General features: G+C 43.5%; 1 protein-coding gene across 1 annotated transcript in view; it reads right to left on the bottom strand.

The window, feature by feature from the left end:
* The window catches only part of CYP20A1 (cytochrome P450 family 20 subfamily A member 1), a 252,235-nt gene that overhangs the window by 225,323 nt on the left and 4,073 nt on the right, over positions 1-22,839 (bottom strand). The window contains exons 2-4 of the mRNA XM_078680270.1: positions 6,079-6,128; positions 5,814-5,980; positions 778-923 (exon numbers count right to left, since the gene is read on the bottom strand). Of these exons, the coding sequence (XP_078536396.1) occupies positions 778-923; positions 5,814-5,980; positions 6,079-6,128 (363 nt within the window). The remainder of the gene's footprint in view (positions 1-777; positions 924-5,813; positions 5,981-6,078; positions 6,129-22,839) is intronic.

Here is a 22,839-nt window from a genome sequence, read left to right as displayed (position 1 = left end):
AGAGCACTAATACAAATAAAAACGTTACCATGTATAGTCCACAGTCCTCTGAGTACAATCGGGCAGAGATAGTGGCCCAGCCCAGCCTTGGCCAGTCGCGGACTGTCGCAGACTGTCCCGCCCTTGTCCCGGGCTTCTCCCGGTCGCTCCCGCGCGCGACTCGCGGGGCGAGAGGCGTTCTGTGCTTTTCTTGCACCTCCGGGCGCAGTGCAGGCGTCACAGACGCGACCTGGCCGCCGGGGCACCTGGGAGTTGGAGTTTCCAGCCCGGTTGCAGCTGGTGGGTCCGCGCTGCCGTTTCCCTCACGGCGCCTGCTGGGACCCGCTGACGGATAGACACACAGCCGTTCCCCTCACGGCAGGACAAGGTGTGACTGGAGCCCCCAGTGAGCGCTCGGCGCTCCGTGCTTTTCTAGCGCCTCCGGGCGCAGTGCAGGCGTCACAGACGCGACCTGGCCGCCGGGTCACCTGGGAGTTGGGGTTTCCAGCCCGGTTGCAGCTGGTGGGTCCGCGCTGCCGTTTCCCTCACGGCGCCTGCTGGGACCCGCTGACGGATAGACACACAGCCGTTCCCCTCACGGCAGGACAAGGTGTGACTGGAGATCCAGTTTTAACTGACATGTACCAGATGAACGTGCAATACAAGTACACAATAGGCCAAAAGCAGCTCTGTGATTACAATTCCAAAAGGAGAAAGAGGAGTCAAACGCTGAGAAATAAAGCAGAAAAGAACACTGTGCATCCGAAAGGGGTGAGAGTTACCCTACTGTGGATTTACCTTCAAGATAATGCCAAAGTTGCTTTGTAAAGACTTGCTGACGCCACTTTCATACAGCTTCTTCCGCACATGACTTTCACCAGCCTCCCCAATGGCTCCGGACTGGTAGCCCAACAAGGACTTTAGCATCATTTCAAAAGGGTCCGCTGAAAGGAAGGCGACAAACGTGTCATTCTAGGTTGTACAATCTCTCAATCTCTTTCGCTAAACTGACACCAACTGGGCAACTTTAGACAAGAAAAGCAGAGATGCCAGATGCATGCAAGAGGATTGACGGTATAATTAATAGACGGCCAACGTCACAAACAGCCATATCAGGGTTGTTGGGGGCAGGAGGTGGCGGTACACACGATGAGGTAAGGAACAATTGAGAAAAAGTTAGAAGTGTCTGTTTTGAAACATTCAAACAGTAAATAATAAAATAATACACTTGGCGACTGTTAATGATGAAATGAAAACTTAGATGGGGTTCTTTATATAAAACCATAAGAAGCAAGTGAGGTCGAACGAGGGCAGGGTATTGAAGCAAGGTAAACTGCACGTGGCAGCTCTGTATGGAACATAGGAAATCAACAGAAAGTCAAGACAAAGGGCCAGGTTAAGACATGGTGTCTTGATCTATGGATGGGCAATGAGAGCGATGTATGCAATGGTGTTAGAGGTCACAATCACTGTGGGAACTGAAACAAAAAGAGCTATAATATGACATTAAGGAGAGTATCTCAGATATAAGACCTGGGTGAGTGGTGGAGGCCCCCACGACTGTAGAGGTAATATTGCTCATTGAAAGGGCTGTGAATGCACTGAACTGACTCCATCCGTCCTGTAAGAAACATTGGTGACTCGAAGTTCCCAATACCATAATAGAAGGTGTAAGGCTTCACTGCATTTAATGCTTAATATGTTGTCCAGGTGCCAATTTCCTCTTGTGATAAGGTTGATGGTGCATCCAATAGCGAAAAGACTATAGCCCTTAAACACTTATGTAATGCAAATCAAAAATAACGTTTTTGGATGTACAAATAACTATTTGTAATGCAATGCCTATGGAAACTGTAACATGTGCTGTAAAACTAAAAGGCAATAAACAAATAGATCTATTATGTAATGTTTTAATGACAGACAGACCACTACTAAGGGTGTACTATTACTTTTCTATGCAACATTCATGTTTCAAAACGCTGCATGCTATGGAAATTTTGCAAAGTTTACATAGCTAGAAAAAAATGTATCAAAATCTCTGCAATACCTTTGTAGATAATTTGCTCATAAAATATGTTTTGATGTGGAAATAAAACATTGTGTTTGGCTTTAAAACCGCTACAACCGTTGCATAGGCAGCATATGTAAACGCTGAATGCAAAAAGTAAACATTTCCCAACCAAACACAGCAGACCGACCTTCCAACACCTTTGTGTGCACAAAACAACACTAAGCCATTTGTAAAAGAGATGTTTCCCAACGGAACAACACATTCCTCACCCCTTCTAGAGCCCCCCCCCAAATAAGAGAACACATTTGACAGACCACCTGCACCCTCTTGTGAACTACATACCAATATAGCTATCTAGGCAGCAAACCGCTGCTGTCACTGGAGGGCACCTTATTCCTCACAGAAGTGTCCCTTACAGAACTAACAGCATGTAATTTAGACCATCCTAAAATGTTATATAAACGTTATATCACCAAATTCAGATACACTAGCAAATTGATGTTCTCGACATTGGTACGACACGCTCCTGTCAACATAAGAGACCATTTTAAGACAGTGCACACGGACATAACAAAGTAGCAAAGTCACCTTGATGGCAAAGTAATGCAGTCCCAACTACGATGGGTTTCCTCAACATTCACTCCTCACAGACTGGAACACGTTCTTTACACCATATTGATCTATCTCAATGGAGGAGCTCCCAACACAACCGACCTGGAAATGGACAACCTCTCCATAGTTAAACGAGGTAGATGGCAAGTCCTACAGTATGCTCACTGCGATACAAAAACATACCTCATACACGACTTTAGTGCTTTACACTGGACAGAATCATGACTAACTGCATCACTAAATAGCTACATCATCACATAAATCTTAGATAAGAATTCCTTGCTGCAATCATTAGGGTCAATGAACACAGAACTGGTTGCAGAAAGGCACCTAGGTTATACAAATGGCACAAACGTGCAATACCAATTTTGAAAACATAATATAACACATTTCCAGTTATGTCTAAAATACCTAGAGTGTGAACCAAGCTACAAAGTAATGTACAAAAAAAGGTGGTCATAACAACAATGGGAGATTTACTGGACAATGGGGCTACTAGGAACATTTGGGGTGATAAGAAGTGGATAATGGGGGTTACGTTATAATATAGCTCGATGCAGCACCATGAGGAAGAGGCCCAAAAGAGTGGAAATCCAGTAGAAAACTTGGAGACTGCGGATTTAGTGCCAAAAGTAGGAACGGACAGCAAAAGATTAACTGAGCCTGGAAGCAAAAGATTAACTGAGCCTGGAAGCAAAAGATTAACTGAGCCTGGAAGTCACTATCTGCTGTCCCGAATTGTCTTCAAACTGGTTGTATTTTTTGCACACATGCAAAGACTGGGATAAACCTCGTTCCCAAGACAGGCAATGCTAGAATACAATGCACAACTGTGATTCCACTTCATAGTGTCCTGCCATGCTAATGTTAAGGCCTTGCACTACTCTCCTCACACGAGTACGATGGGAGTACTAGTAAAAAAGACACAGACTAACATCACATTAGGGGTTAATCAATAATTTACGGCTCTCCATTGGAGGAGACTTCATTGTGACATTTTTGGCACATCGAGTGAAGATAAAGTTAGAAGAAAAGATCCTCTGAGCTAGCTTGTGTTTAAGGTGCAGACGCCCGAAGGGATTGCCAAAAGATGCCAGTGACTGCGTGGCTAGTGTATGGGCGGCATCTTGAAATTAGAGGTTTTTTTACAATAATGCCTGTCATTCAGTCAATGAATCAGAAACTTATAGATCGCACTAATCACACCAGGGGTATCCAGGCACTTGTGTGAGGTGGAGCTACTCGAACACCCTAGTCTTGCGTCTACACCCGAGGTCCGCGAGAGAAAAATATGTAGGGCAAAGGTGCTATCCCAGAAACAAGAATATGGACTACTGTACTCGAAAACCTGAAGACCTGCAGTGAAAAGGCACCGCTATCCAGTGAGATGTGTTGTAAATTGAATCTTCCTCTCTTACTCTGTCCTCTTTCTTCCCCTGCTCTCTAACTTGTGTGTGTGGAATGTTACATATGTCATAGAATGTTGGTTTGGGGATTAGATTCAGTTGGTGACTGAAGGCTGAGCTTCCAGGAGGATAGCTCCTGGTGGGGCATACTTTATGACTTACTTCATAGCCTATTTTCCATCTGCTCACCTCTACTTCCTGTAACTGTAGTGTAGCTCCTATTTTCCCAATAGTCTCTGCGCATTGGAATAGTACCTACAGCAGTAAAGGCCTAGACCAGACGTTAACTAGGTCTACTACTGTCGATACTAGACTTAATTTTTGGGTTTGCCAGCTAAGCTCAGAGTTCGCTAGAAACTTTCTCGAATGTTCAAGGAAGGAATTAACTCCCCTGATTAGACAAGAAGGGATTTAGTTTCTGACAACCATAGAACATGACAACTTTGCTCTCCCCTAATCAAGAGTCAATCTCGAGAGTCGTGTGAGCACAAGGCAATTATTTTACTCAGTCAGTACGTGCATTCTTAGTCTCATCAGAATGTAGAGAAAAGGAAGAGACGGGCGTGTTCAATAAAAAGGTGTTATTTATTGATCAGTCTCTTTTCTCATACATGAGAAATGGATCGATATTATTGCAATACTTATAGTTAAGTAAAGTGCATACATTAAAAGCAATAGTATAAAATAATACTGTAAAAACATTGATATGGTTTCTGAGCCATATGATGTTTAAAATGATTAAAATATATTTACATACACATATACATTTGACTAAACGTACTCAACTGGTGTTTCTAAATACGCCTACCCCGTGTACCTGACCTAAGTCTAATGCGTGGGCGGGAATAGGAAGTTACAGTTTAAGTTAAGTTTGTTTTTGCCAAGTGAATAACTAAAGAATTCTCTGTGAGGGGTTATTCAGTTCTGTACCTGGAATTTAGGATGGATGAGGAATAGTATCTCTTTCTCTGGTCTCGATATTCCAGGCTGCCTGCGAGGGCTGCCCAGAAGCGCCGGTGCTGGGTCTCTCGGCTTGAGATAGCAGCGCGTCTCTCAGCGCGTCAGGAAGGCGGGGCTGCTGCCAGCGGGGTCTGCTTCTGCTCTCGGCTTCGGCAAGTATGGCTGCTCCGTCTTGTCACCACGCGTGTGTTTGCATAGGGCAAGGTCGGCAATATTTATACCTTAAAGGTGCCGAGATTGACGTAAGGATGGACATAGATACGTCAATAAAGATGTCATACGACTTGCTCGTTAGCACATTCTTTACTAAAGTTCTCTGTGAAATCAAAACAATGGCCGCACGGATTATCCAGGTTGTCATAGGTTTGATTTGTTATGAGAACGTCGTATGCCTTATCAGGGGCTGGAGGAATGTCGCTTGTCTAATTAGATCTCAAGCGTTATGACCTAATCAGATAACACGTTCCTGTGCCGTAGTGTGACTGCGTCAGATAACGGTATCTGCATCATGGGGGTTTTCTTGCCTCATGGGCTGACTGTTAGTTAACTTGATAGTTAGTTTAACCAGAATAGGGTCAGGAATAGGGGGACTGATTCAGAACCTATAGAAATACACGACATAACTATATGACATTAAAGACTTTCTTGGAACCTACATCTTGACTCCATGTGGAAATCCTTACTACCAGATGCAAACCACTATGCTACGATACAGAGGAACAAGAGGCTGCCTTTTGTGAATGAGAAACATCCTACACACTCGTTCTAGTGGGAAAACAATACAATTGCTCGACCTCCTGAAAGAAAGAGACCAGGGAATTTATTGGGCTATCAGCAACACTTACAGGTCCGGTTGGGGTTGATGTGCTGCCGAAAAAGATCAAGGGACCCCAGGCTGACCACCAGGCGCCGTCCAAACCAAAACGATGCCACAGGCCCAAACTTTTCATGCAGGTTCACGAGGAATTCGTGCAGGCTGCCGCAGCTCACTATGTCCTGCAGGTTTCCATCTCTGTGGTAATAAGGAACAAAACATTGGAAAACAGCGTTTTAAGACTCATACTAAAGACTAAGAGGACTACTGATGGGACACGTTCTGGGTGGACTTACTTCTCATCTGTGGGCGGCGGGCCGGGAATACCTGAAGACTGCCTGGAGGCCTGTGGAAGAGAGAGGAAAGAAAACAAATATTAGATAAAAATCGAAAAATGTCCGTTTCACAGTGGAACATTTAGTGGAGTCTTAAGACCGTGAGTTGTTCTCACTCTCCTCCACCCTTGTGAGCATCCGACCTGCACAAAGATTTCCTCAAACACAATAAGTACTTTTTTTTATTATGAAAGGTGCATAAAAACAATCGAAGAGAGAAAATTTCTGACTCTCGGCTTGATACTTTTCGGGCCTTTTTGTGGAAAAGATAGTCTTGGAAAGCCATATATTCTATTACAGTAGTATCAGCATATTCGGAGGAACATATTTATTTTCAATATTTCATAATGCATCAACATGGCAGTTTCTGGTGCCTGCAGAGGAGTACACAGAGAGGCGGGTTTAGGTGGTGGCTATTTCCTTACATGAGTGGGAAGAGTATTATGTTAAAGACAAGCTGTCTGTGATCAGTTTACTGACCGTTGTACCAATTTTAAGGATAGATGTCATTAGCAGTAGGGAATGCAGTTGATTATTGGGAGATAAATTGGCACAAGCGACCACACAAAGGAAGATTCCTGTAGCAGTGAGGGTATTGTTATTCTTATTAATAGCAAAATAAAACATACAAACATCACTGGATCATTATTATCAAATGAGATTGTGCTTACCCATTGGTTTCTGGACTGATCAATTGTCAGTTTAATTTTTGTTTGTTTCCTCAAGTTGAATCATCATTCTGGTTATTTCTTGCCACTTGACAGCTCTTTCAATGGCATTCTAGCCCCAAATGGAGATGTACAATAAATCTGGGCTTATGTAAATGTCAAATGCAAGATGGAAACTTAGGGGAGTAAATGTCGTTTAAGGGCCTAGCTGGACGCAGAGTCCAGCCCTTTGAAGGTTCTTTTCAAAGACTGCTCAGCTGGAATTACCGGCCTGCAGCTGCCTTAGGAGCGCATCAAAAACAAGAGTTGTAGGCCAGAATGCACAGACCATCATGCAGCGTCCAACGAGCCCTGCACCCGACACCTACCAAGGCTCCATTAGAGGAGACATTTAGGTACCGCTCTAAGGGACCTCAAAGACAAACTCTTGCCAAGCCATGTCCAGAAGACCATGAATGTCCTCATCTCAGTTTTTCTTCGTCAACACCTTGAGCTCCATAGTCAAGCAAAACTATGGACAGGACTGCTAGGAAATCAATGACGACTGGCTCAACATGGGCTCTAGATATTGAAGGAAACCATTTGTAATCCGGTATTATAATGAAAAGATGCTAAACAGAACTCAGAATGGTGAGAAGTAGAAATTAAGAATTGATAGCTTGAATAATTATGAAAATATCCTTAAACATTGGAATCTTTTTGTATTATCAAAGATGTCAGCATTTTAGGATTAGGGTAGACAAAGCTGTGTGAATTGTTACAGCTGTATTTATGTGCAAGGATAAATTTTAGGTTTATGATACATAGAAGTTCATGGTAGAATGTATCATTATGTTAAAGGCTATGGTAAGTTAGAGGACCGGTTGGATTTGAGGTTAGGTTTGTGTGTAGGGCTCTGTTAGACCTGGCATATTTTGGCATGGTTTGCCCAGTCTTTTTGCTTCTGACCACCTGTTTTTGATCGTTTGCTGAATTTCGTTTTTGATGGCTTTAGGACTCTGGGCAGTTAACCACTGCTGACCAGTGCTAACGTGCATGCGTTCTATGTCTAAAATTGAAGGGTATTTAAATTCTCCATTGTTGGTATATTTGATTTCCTAGTAAGTCCCTAGTACTAGTTAATGTGTATTTTTCATACCCTGACTACAATTGTGGATCCTGGTAGGACAGGGTGCATACTATGCCAAATAGACTCCAGTTAGTGTGAGGTTTGAATCAGTTTACATTTAATGTAAGAATATGAGTTTGCGCAAAAACTTCAAAAACTATGGTGGAGAATATTTTTTGGATAGGAAATAATAAATGTGTCTGGTGCTAAACTGCAAAGACCTTTTAAAGTTTAGTCTTGTAGCAAAAAATAAATATTTCCATTTTTATTTTAGTCACTGACACTTATCTATTTCACTTGCATCAATATAATTCAACAGTATGAATGTCTAATGTCTCTCACTATTTGATTAGATAAAAAAGATCTTGTTATGGCTGTGCATAAATATGGAAAATAAGTGATGAAACAAAACCCAAAAAATGTGGGGTGCCTTCCAGAAAACTGGAACAGAATAAAAGATGCAGTAAGCATTTCTCATGCAAATACTTAAAATAATTGTTCAGGTGTTTATACTTGCCATTCAATGAGGGATTTGTAATGTGGGGCATCAGTATATTTGTTTCTGCTGTTCTAGTATAGGGTAATCCACGTCCATGGACTAAATCCCTGGAGGAAAAGAAAGCTTTACGTTTCAGGCTTGCCAAGGTAATACTGGCGTTGGATTCTGCAGTGTGTAATCTGAGGTCCTCCGTGTGCGCTAATTTCAGATCTTGTTGCAGGGCAGCAATTTCTTCATGTCTTGCTTTATTAATTTGGTCTGGACAAGAAATTGTTTCCTCCTGAATGAAGGCATTACATGCCCCCCAAACAGAAAAACTAGAGGCTGAAACCACATTACTCTGAAGGAATTCCCACAGTGCCACTCACATAGTTGTAATTCATCCCTCCTCCGTTAATAGGGATTTGTCTAGTGACCACCTTGGTCGCACCTTCAGTGGACCACTCCTTTTGAGGTCTAAAAAAGGAGCGGAGTTGTTGTAAAATGGTTGCGAGAGAATAGCTGATTTAGCTCTTCCCCAACTATGTGAGACTAAAAAAGTAATTGGTGTGAGAAGCAGAATTGAAGCGTTTGGAAAAACAAGTATACTCTCATCCCCTAGGGTGGTCAGCTCACCAGAGATCAACCAAAGCAAGATCCCGTCTCAAATGGGCCAGAAACCGAGCTGATTTTGGCTTATTCTGACGTTGATTTTGGCGAGAGCAATAGTGTATTACATCCTGGATGACAGGCGAAATACCCTCTGATTCATATTAGACCTGTAAGCGGGGCCAGTACATTGTAAACTTTTTCTAAGGTAGTTACCTCGACCTCTTCAGTCCCATAACACCTGAATAGATTAATAGTTTGATTGTAGGTCTGCAAACTAACCTAAATCCACCTAGCATTGGGATCCCACACTACCCATAGAACTTTGCCATTACAATTATGGATTAGAAGAATGGCCACCCCACTAGCTGCTGCTTTTGAGGATGCGTAGAATGCCTGAGACACAAACTTGGGAGTAATTGGTTGTTTAGCAGAAGCCTTCTAATGCACTCTTGGAGTAATATTATTTGGGTGTCGACTGAGTTAAACCAAGACAGAATACATATAAACTTACTATGATTATTGATTCCATTGGTGTTCCAGGAAACAACCCTAATGTCCTTCATTGTTATTCACAGGATGGTCATAGTGATGTCTACGCATTAGCTGCCTATATGTCCATATCAAGCCCTAAGTAAGTAAACCCTAAATTTCCATCCGGCCTGTCCCTTGCTAATCTGTCCCAATTGTGCTATACACCAAAATGCCTGGATGTATGTACTAGTGCAGCTGCTCAGAGTACCACAGCTGCTTGGACTTTTGCAACCTGTTTTATTGCTTGAAACCCATCCCCTCCCCTACTCCTCCTTATCCTCCTCCTCCTCCTCCTCCTCCCCAGTGTCTCCATCACCCCCTCAAGTTCCCTCATGCCTGGGGTTCACGTGGTAATTAGCCCCACCCCTCCTCCCTTCCAGGGATTTAGTCAATCAGAGGTCTTGTTTTCAGTCATTTTATGAAGAGAGCGAGGTTGTGGGTTGCTTTATGGCGTGGCCAGTTAAACAAAACGCAACCAGGGAGCCATTAAAGCAATCTTTGATTTCAAACAGAATTGTATTGTAGCGGACATCGAGCAGATTGGCATGGTGTTTTTGGATTATTACACAGCTCTCTATGCTTCCACCATCTAGCTCGATTGAAGCGGTCTTGCACCTGCTAAAAAAAACATCCCTCGTTGAATAGCGAACTTAGAGATAGGGTCGGGGCTCCCATTACGTGTAAGGAGATTAAAGAAGTTATTAAGCTTCTGCCTAATGACAAAGCATGTGACAATGATGGCCTGCCATCCAAATTTTATAAAATGTTCACATCACAGTCAGTGAATTTTCTAGTCGTACTTTTAAATAAAGTCCTTGATGGATGTGAAATCTTCAAGGGGTTCACGGAGTCAGTTATTGTCGACTTTCTCAAAAAGAGAAACTGCCTGAACAACCAGGTTAGTATCACCCGATCAGCCTCTTAAATTACGAATATAAACTCTTTACTAAAATCATGATGCTACCACTAGCCCCAGCTGCGTCATCATTAGAACGTGGTGACCAAATTGGATTTTTGCCCAGGAGAACAATGACAGTGAACACACGTTCTTGCTCAAACAATCGACTACTATGCAACAAATAAGATCGAAGCCACTATAAATATGCTGGATGCCGAGATGGCTTTTGATCACTTGCAGTGGGAGGTCCGGTTCGCGATTTTACTGCGCTTTGGATTCCCTTCTAACTTGGTTAGATTGTAGAATAACCTATATACTAAGGCTAGGGCCAAAATTAAGATAAAGTCGCAAGCCGCAGGACGTATCCATATTTCTAGGGGTCTGAAACAATGCTGCCCCATGCAGCCAGTGCTCTTTGCTCTCTTTGTGGAACCGTTGGCAGCGGCCCTCGGACAAGATCCCGAGATTCTGCCTCCGCTCCGTGGTGCTATGAAATTAAAACTGTTTGCTGACGACATTATTCTTTATTTAGCAGGCACAGCCAATAACGTTCAAAATACTTTTACTAAAATACAATCAGGAGCTTCAAGATAACCAGGCCAAATCCAAAGTTCTTTTGTACTATTATTCGTCCTCTATCTTACCTATAGATATGCAACAGCAAGCTTTGGCTATTCGCCCTACAAGGTACTTAGGTAAATGTGTCTCCCACAGCTTTTTAGACCTATATAAATTGAACTACATCCCTGCGCTTAATAAGGCACATTCAATCTGAACTAATTTGCATAATCTACTGCTATCCATTGTAGGACAGGTAGCGCTTATTAAGATGTCGATCCTTCCCTTGTTTTGTGTTTTTTAATATCTTAATCACAGTTTGGCAATTCTTTTTTTTTTATTGAAGCCAACCAAATGTTTTGTTACTTCTTGTGGCAAGGGAAGAAGCCCCGTACTGAGCGCTCTGTCAAAGATGGTGGCTTGGCTCTCCCTCGCCTGAGGAAGTATTATCAAACCGTAAACATGAGCAATGCATATTGTTAGTGATATTTTTAAGATGGTGAGTAAGTAAAAATGTATTGCATGTAGTTAATTAAAACCATTACAAAAAATCATCAAAATGTGTCAATAAAAACACAGAGAGATCAGAATGCATCATAATTAGTATACATTGATCGATACACAGGTTATTACTCAATTCTTTGGTTTCCTTTATCCCTGTTGCTAAAATCTTGTGCAATATTGTGTTTGGTACCAGGTTTTGCTAGTCTACTACATAATGGCTCGAATCAGGAGTTTAAAGTGCAGTCCTATGGTGCAGTATGTCTCTCATTGGAGGCGGTCATCATATTTCATTCCGGCAGTTATATACGAAAAGTGCTGGTGTGCATTAATCCTTGACTACGCTGCTGTGGTCATGGACAGTGTGCATATATAAACTAGGTATTACAAAGTCTCAGATGCCTGTGCGGTATCATGTGCATTGTGAATTTTAAAACAAGTTGATTTCTAGAAGTTCGCAGTCGTCTCTCTCTTGTTTGAAAATCATGTGCAAAATACATACGCGTTGGCTCTATGTGTTTGATTTAGACAATAAAGAGCTGACTTTCTGCAAAAATTTGGTTGCCCTGCAAGTGGTCTGAAGCGAATTGCAGTTCAATAGTTGCATGATGGCAGGTCGACGAGATCGAATTTGTGAAATGCTAAGTGCATGGAGTATATATTGCTGTCTCAGCATATTCCCAGCTGAGCAAATGCACACTAGATGGATGAGGGACTCCTCGGCCACAAAGCCTGCAAAGCATGGTTGGCCATAACTGTTTCCATTTTGGAATCTGGTCTTTTGTGGTGAAGGCTCCCAACCTGATCAAAAGTAGCTGATGCTGGGTCGATGGAGTTATGTGCTGGACGAGATACGGTTGAGGCAATCACATCTCATATGAGGATAAGACCATCCAGCCGTGTTTTTTCTTCGATAGGGCAGTTTTATCCATTATCCAAGCTTTTAGCTTTGCTGCATTGTTGATTATTTTTTTGAATGCATTGAAACTATCATCTGTGTTCCAAGAGTCATGCGTGTCAAGCGTTGTAAATGCTTGTTCGAGTATGGTGTGCCAAGCTGTTCCTGCTTTGGGTTGGTTCTTTATTTCTGTCCAGCAGTACCCCAGCAAGGAGTCCTCTGGTGCTGCTTTTAATTTCCAGTACATCTTTATTACTGCTGCTTGTCTAATCTGATATTGGTTAACAACCCGAATTCCAAGCGGACTTGGGCTTGAGATGTATACTGCGGAATCTGGAAGACTTGTTTAAATGGGCCTGATTACAGTAGGTTCAAGAAGTTGGCATCTTGTCCTTTGTATAATTCGGAGCCATATGTAAGAGTTGGGAGGAACTTGGCAGCAATGACTTTTAGTAGATGAGCATTAGATGGACACTTAAATTTCAGTTTTAACATGTTCAGTGCAAATCGTAATTTATTTGCTTGAGCTTTTCTGGTGTTTAGGTGGTCTTTGAGTGTGAACCTTGTGTCGACCACTACTCCCAGGTATTTATAGGAGGCACTCTGCTCAATTCGATTTCCTGCTGCATGCCACTGGTAATTTCCCCTATTGGGCACAGTTTTTGCTGAGAAACACATGACCTTAGTTTTCTTGTAATTCAGAGATAACCCAAGCTCCTTGGTGTATTCCACCAACTTTGTAATCAAGCGCTGGAGTCCCACTGGCATCTGACTGCATAAGACAATGTCGTCTGCGTATTGCAAACTTCTTATTTTGCAGTTTGCGATTTTAGGGGGGTCACTTTGCACTTCTGATAGACTCCTATATAAGTCTGCGGTAAAGATATTAAAGAGACTAGGTGCCAGCACCCATCCCTGCTTTAAGCTGGTGCACGTAGGAATCCTTGCTGTGGTACTTTCTCCATTGCGCAGTTTTATCTGGACCCAAGTGGATGTATACAGATTAACGATAGCCCGTAGTAGTGATGGAGGAACACCCCATTTTGCCATTTGTTTTCCACAGAAGTTCTCTAGGTACCATGTCAAATGCTGCTTTTAGATCGACTAAGCAGGTGTACAATTTGGTGGATTTACGTTTGACATTTTCTACGAGGAGATTCAAAGCCAAAAGATTGTACAACGTTTTTGTACCGGTTCTAAAGCCTGTCTGTGTGACTGGGATGATCTTATTGGAGGAGACCCTTTCTTCCAGGGCTATCAGGAGGTTTGAGGCATATATTTTTGCTTCTATGTCCATTAGGGCGATTAGCCTAAAGTTCGCAGGGTCTGACCTGGCACCTGCTGTGAATATCGGGTGCAGAACGCTACCTCTCCAGGACGCTGGTATACTATTTGTTTGAAAAGCATGGTTGAATAGTGGAGTGAAAAATTCTGCCCAGAACAATTTGTCTTGTTTGAAAAGCCAATTTTCCTCAAATTAGTTTTCTAAGTCGTCTTTTTTTAGTTGATGCACTACGTTATAGTCTGTATTCATGACTTGGTGATTAATATTTTCATTCACGTTGCTTTTGGTTAAGTGGGCTATCCAGTCTGCCTCTATGATAGTTGCATTGTGTTGGCGGAAAGATCCATTTGCTATGTTATTTTTTCCACCCAAAATTTCTTGTTGTTATTTGATTTGCTTATTTCCAATAATTTTAACCAAATTTTAGTTTGTTGTGTTTTTTTTACAGTCCAAACTTCTGTTTTGTAGTTCTGCCTTAACTCCATACACGCTCGAGGGGGCGTGGCTTCGCCGTGCTGTGGAATGGCCGCGAGTTAGAGCGGCTCCGCCGGCAGACCTACATAAATCCGACAAATATCCGTTTATATGGCCCAAATCATAAACCCACTATATGTGAAGTTCTTGCGCACACAGCGCTTCCACATGGGCTCGCCCGATTGAAAAAGCCAAAGAAAATAGAGTTGGGAGAAGACGTGCGGCCTGCTGCACACGCCGCTAAACTAAGCAGGGGACTCTAGTGGCTGCTGATCCGGGCAGCGAGGAGAGGAAGCGGGATGAGCTGCGGCGGAAGGGACGGCGTAGGTGTGGTGGAGAATAACCCGTTGGGCCCGTGACTCCCTGATTCCACGCAAGCAAGCCGGCGGCATAGCGAGAGACATATGGTGCACTTTTAGGATTATATGCCCATTATTCACCGTGGGGAGATTTCGCGAAGCTAGATGGCCTGAGCTCTGATATTCCGGGAAGCGGAGAACGGCCCTCGGAGAGCTGACCAGGACTGCAAGTAAGGTGCGCGGTCTTTGATTACATACGAGGGCCGGCAGAGAAGCCTACACCTCCTGTGCACGACACTCGACTGCACAGGAGAGAGAAACGCCTGAAACCGCCATTTTGTGCGCTGGAAAAATACTGGCTGAGCGAGGGGGAATCGCAGGTGTAATACCGGCCCAGAAGCATCTGTCTGTCCGCTGCATACGGGGGCAACTGCAGACTGGCACATTAGCAGACGTGCCTTTTTACCAAGGCACTGCCCTTGCTCAGGCGGACGGGCGGTGTGTTGCACGGAGATGGCGGGCGGACAAAATTAAACTGAGGCGCCTAAGACCCTAAATGCGAGAAGGAATCCTGGAATAGGGGACTGAGCGCATGGGCGGCTTATAGGGTAGCATTACTTCAAGGGCCCTGCTGTGAACACTGGCAGGAAGACATCCCATATAGTGCAGCATCACCTAGATATACTGAGCCAGAATCAGAGGTGGAAAATAACGTACAACGCTGCACTACGGCGCTAGAAGCCAAAGCTTGGGACTGCAGACCTGATGCGTATCGAGAATACCACATGTACCGGGCGGTGAGCAAGACAGTCTGAATGAATACACGTTTTTTTTCGAGTGGTGGACAGGCGCACCTGCAGGAAAGAGAGAACCAACTGAATGATGCTGAGAGGGCGAGGCATACACGTTGCACTGAGAAACGCTGTGCATGGGGCCTGGAGCGCCACTTTGCCAGAAGTGTGTGGTCTCACTGCTAATTGAAGTTGGAAGAGAGGAGGACCGAAATCGAAGTGAAGAGCTAAAGCGGATTTGTGCCACATTGTTGTACCCAGCGCTGCGCACCAGGGGGGCAAGCCACATATCAGAGGCACCTAACATTTTCTGAAATAGGCAAGATGGGAAAACCGGACACACGACAACCTAAGATCGCCTTTGATAAGAAATCCAGCAAAACGGCGGATGGAGAGTCCAGTCTACAAAATCAAACCGAGGCTACCACAAGTACTGCACTGCAGGAAGAAGATATCCGATCAATGTTTAAAGACCTGAAGACCAGTCTTCAAAGAATAGACTCCAAAATGGATTCCCTTGACGAGAGAATGGATAGGACAATGCAAAGAGTGGAAAAGCAGGAAGGCCGCATGAGCGTACTTGAAACTAGAGTTACGGAGACAGAAGAAGGACAAACGGACATGGACAAGAAGTTGCGCAATATGAATGGAGTGCTGAATGTCATCAGGCAAAAGAACGAGGATTTGGAAGTGAGATCGAGAAGGATTAACATAAGAATTACAGGAGTTGCGGAAACAACAGACATACAAAATATGGAAAAATACATTGAAACAATGATGACAGAGCTTTTTGGATCAGACTTATCTGCAATGTTTTTAATAGAACGCGCCATAGGACACTGGGTCCCAGGCCAAGGCCATGTGCTCCACCGAGACCTATACTGGCGAGAGTACTCAACTACAGAGACCGAGACGTGATCTTCAGACTGGGGCGTGAGAAAGGGGCCATACAGTATAAGGGCAATGACATCGCCATGTACTCAGATTTTACGCAACAAGTGCAGGCGGCTCGCAGGGAGTTCATACCCGCGAAGAAGATTTCCCAAAAAATCATTGATCTACCCTGCTAAGCTACGAATTCAGGGTCATGGCATGCCCACCTTCTTTACTGATGCCTAGGCCGCATTGGCATATGCAAAGCAAATGGCTAAAGAACACAAGCAAAGAGCGTCGTTGAGTGATACTCAAACTGAAAACCAACTGAGTGACAATGATGGAGTCCTTCCTTCCTTTATGCTGGATATTCAGATAAGTTTGTGTGCATGATTTGTTGAAAAATTGACTATTCGACAGCTGGAGGGTTAGTTGAATGCGCCACATTGCTAATATGTCACAGATGAGTATACTTTTATAACGAGCCATGACAAATGTGATAGAACCACTGAACTGTATGGGCTGCGAGTTCTTTGGTGGCAAAAATAAGGGTCTGCCACCCTGTCATAAGTACAGGGGAGTCCCGCCAGCGGCCTCACGTTCCTCCATGAGATGAATCCCTTAGGTTCACTACTGCAAGATAATTGTTTTAAGTTGTGGGGTGTTGGGGGTGGGATTACACAACCTGATTGGGGGGTTGGTGTGGATGGGAAGAGGGAGTTGGTAATGCTCTTTTACTGGGCCCTGCCAAGGAGTAATACAAGATGTGTACGACAAGTTCAACAGAAATGCACTGACATGTACGGACTGCTATGTTGTCACAGTTTTGCTGCAAATCTGGATTGTATTGTTTTTGCACCGCTCTACGTCTCTGTCCTGATCGATTTTCTGCAAACTTTGTGTCTTGAAAATACGTACTACTTACATCCACAATGACACACATGACTTGCCTCACATGGAATGTTAGGGGTCTAAACGATCGACGGAAGGAGAGGTTAATACACTCCTATCTCCAGAGACACAGGGTAGACATCTGCTTACTACAGGAAACCCACTTGACAAGGGCGACGGCTGGCATGCTTCGTAATACTAGATGGGTGAAGTTGTAGAAGCTGGATACTCAATGTATTCAAGGAGGGTAGCAATATTGATCCGTAAGGGACTCCACTGGCGAACCCACCAAACAATACTGGACAGGGAAGGTAGATATATTCTACTACGAGGCACTCTATACACTCTATACAATACACCCACTATACAATACACCCACTGTAATTGTAAGCACATATGACCCGAACACAGACGATCCGGAGTTCTTTGCATCCATCTGGCGAAAGGTTCAGGCAATGGATAACACGGCAATCATTTGGGGTGTTGATTTTAACCTATGCAACCATTGGCGGCTAGGCTGAGACAACATCATACACATAGGAGCACAGGGTTCTCTCCAATTCAGATGACAGACAAGGAACCTAACGTGAGCATCACCCGAAGGCGGCGGCCATGCTGCAAGATATCTTAACTGACCTCCATTTAGTCGATTCATGGAGAGCGCTACACCCAGCACTAAGGGAAGGCACGTGTGTGACGCGTCATCGCAGTGCTTGGTCGAGGCTAGATTTTTGGCTAGTCTCCAGGAATATTCACACCTGGGTCACTAATACTATACACCACCCACGCACTCTGTCTGATCATGCACCCACCTAGGTGCAATTTAAAGTCCCAAGGCCATACATAACACCATTTAGTTGGAGGTTCCCCTCCGATGCACTGTTAGACCAAGTATTCCGAAAGGAACTGAGAGGGAAAATAGATGATTATGTCACACTGAACGAGTTTACGGTGGATTCACCTGGGTTGCTATGGGTAGCGTTTAAAGCAGTGATAAGGGGGGATTGTATAGCACTTAAAACAGGAGTACTTAGAGATATACGCAATACACTGTTGAGATAGAGAATAAGCTCAGAGAGTTGGAAAAATCGCAGCTGCGGTCTCCCTCCACTGACACCACGGCACTGATAAGGGCTAAATTGATGCCGTTTCAGGCAGAGGCTCAGAGGGAAACAGCATATCTACATAAGCATGCACAGGCCAGAAGATATGGGGAGCGAGAGAGAGCGGGAAAACCGTTAGCAGGCCTACTCAGACCACCTAGGGGTGCTGAATATATAACGGAAATTCGCCCGGCAGAAGGAGAACTGGTCAAGACACTGCCTGAAATATTGAACACGATGTCCCATTACTATGAAACGTTATATACTTCAAAACTCAACCCTTCCCAGACTGACATAGTAGATTATTTAGACACATTGGGCCTGGCCTGGTTCAATGATGGTGCACGGCAGTACATGAAGCTCCCTATCACAGTAGAAGACGTTAGGCAAGTTCACCTCGAAAATTGATCACACGCATTTACAGTATTACGCAAGGGGAGTCACCTAAAGTGCAGCCCAACTCCAAGACAGAATGAGAAGGATACCTTAACATTGAAATTACAAACAGTGGCAGTACTGCTGTGCGCAACTAGAAAAACTCTCACCAAATTATAGACTTCGACTTATACATTTTAACTTCTTACACGGATTGTACCGAACACCTTTTCAGCTGCACCGTATGGGCATACACCCAGACTCCAATTGTTGGAGGTGTGGAGATCAGAACGCCACGTTTTCGCACTTATCATGGGAATGTGGACCGATAGAAAGGTACTGGACAGAAGTGTTTAGAATCATAAGACAGATCACTAACAATCAGACACAAGCCACTCCCCTGATAGCTCTTTTGGGTTTCGTATTTAATGCCGAAGGGCCTCAATGATAAGTTGGACATGATTTGTTTCCTATAAATAGGAATGTAGTGTTTAACACTTTATCAATGTAACCTTACAGGTTAGGATCCTTACAGACTAGTACAAAAGGTGCGTTTTCAATAATAGTTACAGAGAGCAACCAATGATAACTAAACTTACTCATCCAGTAGGTTTTAAAGTGATGACAGTAGGAATTCTTGATTGATAAGATGAATGTACTTTTGATGTCATAACATATCTAAAAAAAGGACGCCTGATCCATGCATAGTATGCAGGATCTAGCAGCAGAACAAAACATTGCAATTTGTTTTGAAGATTCATTCACATTTATGTTTTCCCTCATTTTTGTTCATTTTTTCACTTTCTTCATTTTTATATATTTTTATATTTTTTGTTTTTCGCTGAGGCCATTTCGTTTAGTCACACGTAAACAGGGCATTCATTTCATGTGCGCTTTCATAGTCATCATTGCAAGTTTTGATGGGTTCCAGCGATCAATAAAGTTTCTTGAACGTTAGACTCTTTCAAGATGGTCGCCGTTTATTCGCAGTTATACGAGTCCGTCGTCGATGTTTATTTTTGGTAGTATTTGACAAGGTAGCAGCGTTGAATGGCATCGAGAAACCAGTGGTGAATAGGAGTCTACGAATGGGGGGGGTGTTACATCGGAGGTACGTAATAGGGAATATAGGATGGTCAGTGGGCGGTGGTATCGAAACCGGGTAGACGGTAAATGAATCTGTTATGTGTTTGCAGGCGAATTTTCACAGAAGTAGTTTTCAATAGAGAGAGAAATGGAAATGTGGTAGAGTGCGGCGGGTTCAGGTAATGAGTGTTTTGTTACACCTAGCTCTGTTAAATCAAAAATCTGATATGTGGGATGTTTAATTAAGAGTAGATTTCACTGTTGTAGAAAGGAGTTTGTTGTACACCTGAGCTAATGAAAGAGGAGGGGATGTAATTTACAACATTGCGGTGAATTTTGACAAGTGAAAGCAGTAACGAAGCGGCGAGTAGTTCTAGGTAATGAGCGTTTCTAACATCATGTTCTGTTGATTTAGCATACACTTGTGCAGGATGTTTAATCTACAACGCACTTCACTTTGCAGAACGAAGTGAGGTGACATTCAGTGTACAAGAAAAAGGAGGGGACGGTGTCCACCACATAGCAGTGATTTTTACGAGTTAAAGACCAGAGCCTGATTCATAAAAAAGATAATAGAGGAGAGTGGACAGTTGATCATTTGATGAATCGAGTGGGTCGTAGTATGTTCGATAACATTTCATGGATAGTAGTTTGGATTCACGTGATTTAACCGAGGGCATTTTGTAGAGGGAGAGATTGATGTATTGTGGGGTTTACTGTTAAGTGTTGTTTTTGTGAACCTCGCTGGACTTCTTAGACTAACATAATTGTAATTTGCTAGACATTTGTTTTCGCCAGTCGAACTCGCTTAATGTGCTGAGTGTTGTACAAATATGCATTTTTGTGTGTACACTTTCTTAAAGCTCCCCTGAAGAAGGGATTAATTCCTGAAATGCATTGGGACTGGAAAATAGGGATCTCTAAGCAACAGCAACATTGTTTTTAATTGTATGTTGTTTATTATTTACCTAGATAGGTGTGTTTATTTCTAATTTAGGGCATTGAAAAAATTGAGGATGCCTACTGGAACATAATCAGAAGAAATTGTTTATCATTTGGTATTTTCATGTACAGAATATATTTAGCGAATTAAAAGTGATATCAGAGAACATAGGAATTTGGTGATTAATTTGGGCAATCTGAAGTTAGCCAACAGCTGTGCGGGCAGGGTCAAGTGACAGTCGTCACTTGATGGTTTTTGTCTAATGCATTGGAAGAAACAGCAACCCCCTATGGTGGATGCATGGCTTAACACTGCGGTTTACTGCAAGGACCAGCTATCTCAGTATTGGGAACTAATGCCAAGCAGATCCAGACCTACTGATATATGGGGGCCTTTCGTGAACTGGTTGGACTCGGGTGGGTCGGACCTCCGCGCTGATCAGGCCATTGGTAATGACTAGGGTTGCTATGGAACACTTGCCCACACCAACATTCATGGGAAAAAGGACACCTACGCGATTTCAGGCAGAGGGAGAGGCAGTTGAGTATGAATGGAGTATATTTCTAGGAGACGGGACCAGGGAGGAGACTTCAGAAACATGACATGCAGATTGGTGCAATGATAATTCGATATAGGCAGGGGGGGAGGGAAGGGGGGAGTTGATCCTAAGTTAATATATCTACGGTATATGCATTTCAGATGTTAGAATACTTTGGATTGATTGCAGTTATGATAGAATATATGTCATAAGAACTATCCATCGCTGCCAGCCCGCTGGGTTGTAGGCGTGGGAGCAGTGTACTGGTTGACACATCTGCATAGGTTTCATGCTGCTGGCCTCAGGGTTGTGGACAAACAGCTGTGTAAAATGCGATATACGTAATAAAAATGTTTCAAAACAAAAAAAACAACAAAAAAAAACATCCACGCTCAGGACGGCTCCCGGCCGTCATGAGTCACGGTAGTGGTGTGCTCATGACGGCCGGGAGCCGTCTGAACGTTGCCGCTCCGCCCACACGCAGTTAATTCCCCACCTGTGCGGGAGAATTAATCAGTGGGCGGAGTTCAGACAGCTCCCGGCCATCATGAGCACACGCCTACTGTGACTCATTACGGTCGGGAGCTGTCCTTCGTACCTGAGCACCACGCCCAGACGCCCTCGCACCGCGGCGAAATTTGCCACGCGGCGAAGGGGTTAATTGGTGTATTTGTTGCTTTTCACCTTTGCTCGTTTTCAGTGCATTTCCACAACGTTTTCTCAATTCTCGGTTGAATGCCCATTTTTGCACTGCTACGGAGCCTAAGGGCTCTGTTGTTTTGACCTTGGGTTGTGTTTCCATGATGTCTTTCCTGTGGGGGAATTTGGAAATGAACATTGTGATCATGTTCGCCCAAGTTACCCATGGCTGTGTCAGATTTTGAATTTGTATAATCAAGGGTGAGTTCTTTAAGTAGATCATTATTTCACCAACATTTTTTCCGTTCCAGGCAAACCTCTTTAGAGTGTCCAGACTTGGCGTTTTGGACAGGCTTTTACATTCCTCTGCTCTTGGCGTGTAAATGTGAAGGTCAATTAAGTGAGGGCTGTGGTCACTCTCTAGTCTGTGCATTATTTGAAAACTAGAGATCAATTGTAGTAGCTCAATATCCACAATTGTATAGTCAATGACCGAGTGTGTCTGCTTGGATATTCTAGTAGGTCTCGCTGGTTGATCTTGCGGGAAGCGACCGTTTAGAGTTATCATCCCTGTGTCGTTTAATATTGAGGCGCACGATTGGCCATGGCGATCTTTTATCAAACCACAATTGTTCGACTGGCTTAATTGAGCTGCTTCTTAAAATAGTCCATTTAATTGCTTTTATTTGCAATCCATGCTCACGGAGTCTGACGTCCAGCTCCGAGCTTTTCTTAAAATTCCAAAGCTCCCAAAGCGCTCGTGTTATAATGTCCTTGCATGCCTCCAAAAAGAATATCAGTTTACCTTGATACATCCTCAGGTGCTGCTGAGAGAGTGTGGTCTCTAAGACAATACCCCCGAGTCAGAATATAATCAAGAAATGGGAGAAGGCAGGTAAATATAGTTTAGGCAACTTCTTGCTAGCCAGGTATATTACATACTGGGATAAGGTGGCTGCGGAAAACGCAAATATTTTTCCCGTTCTTGCCCTTTCCTACTTCCAATTTTGCAACTATTTACGCACCTACACTAGGGCCTCTAGTCTGGTCAACGACCACATCAGCAGTGCTCATTTCACAAGCAAGCTTACGCCGCTGGGAATTGGTTTGGATACTATATTTATATATGAACGAGTAGGTTGCCCTTGTAGCATTCGCTTTGATCTCACAATA

The sequence above is a fragment of the Lissotriton helveticus genome, chromosome 3_1 (assembly GCF_964261635.1).
Source record: "Lissotriton helveticus chromosome 3_1, aLisHel1.1, whole genome shotgun sequence".
NCBI lineage: Eukaryota > Metazoa > Chordata > Amphibia > Caudata > Salamandridae > Lissotriton > Lissotriton helveticus.
This window is presented reverse-complemented; position numbering and strand designations above follow the sequence as displayed.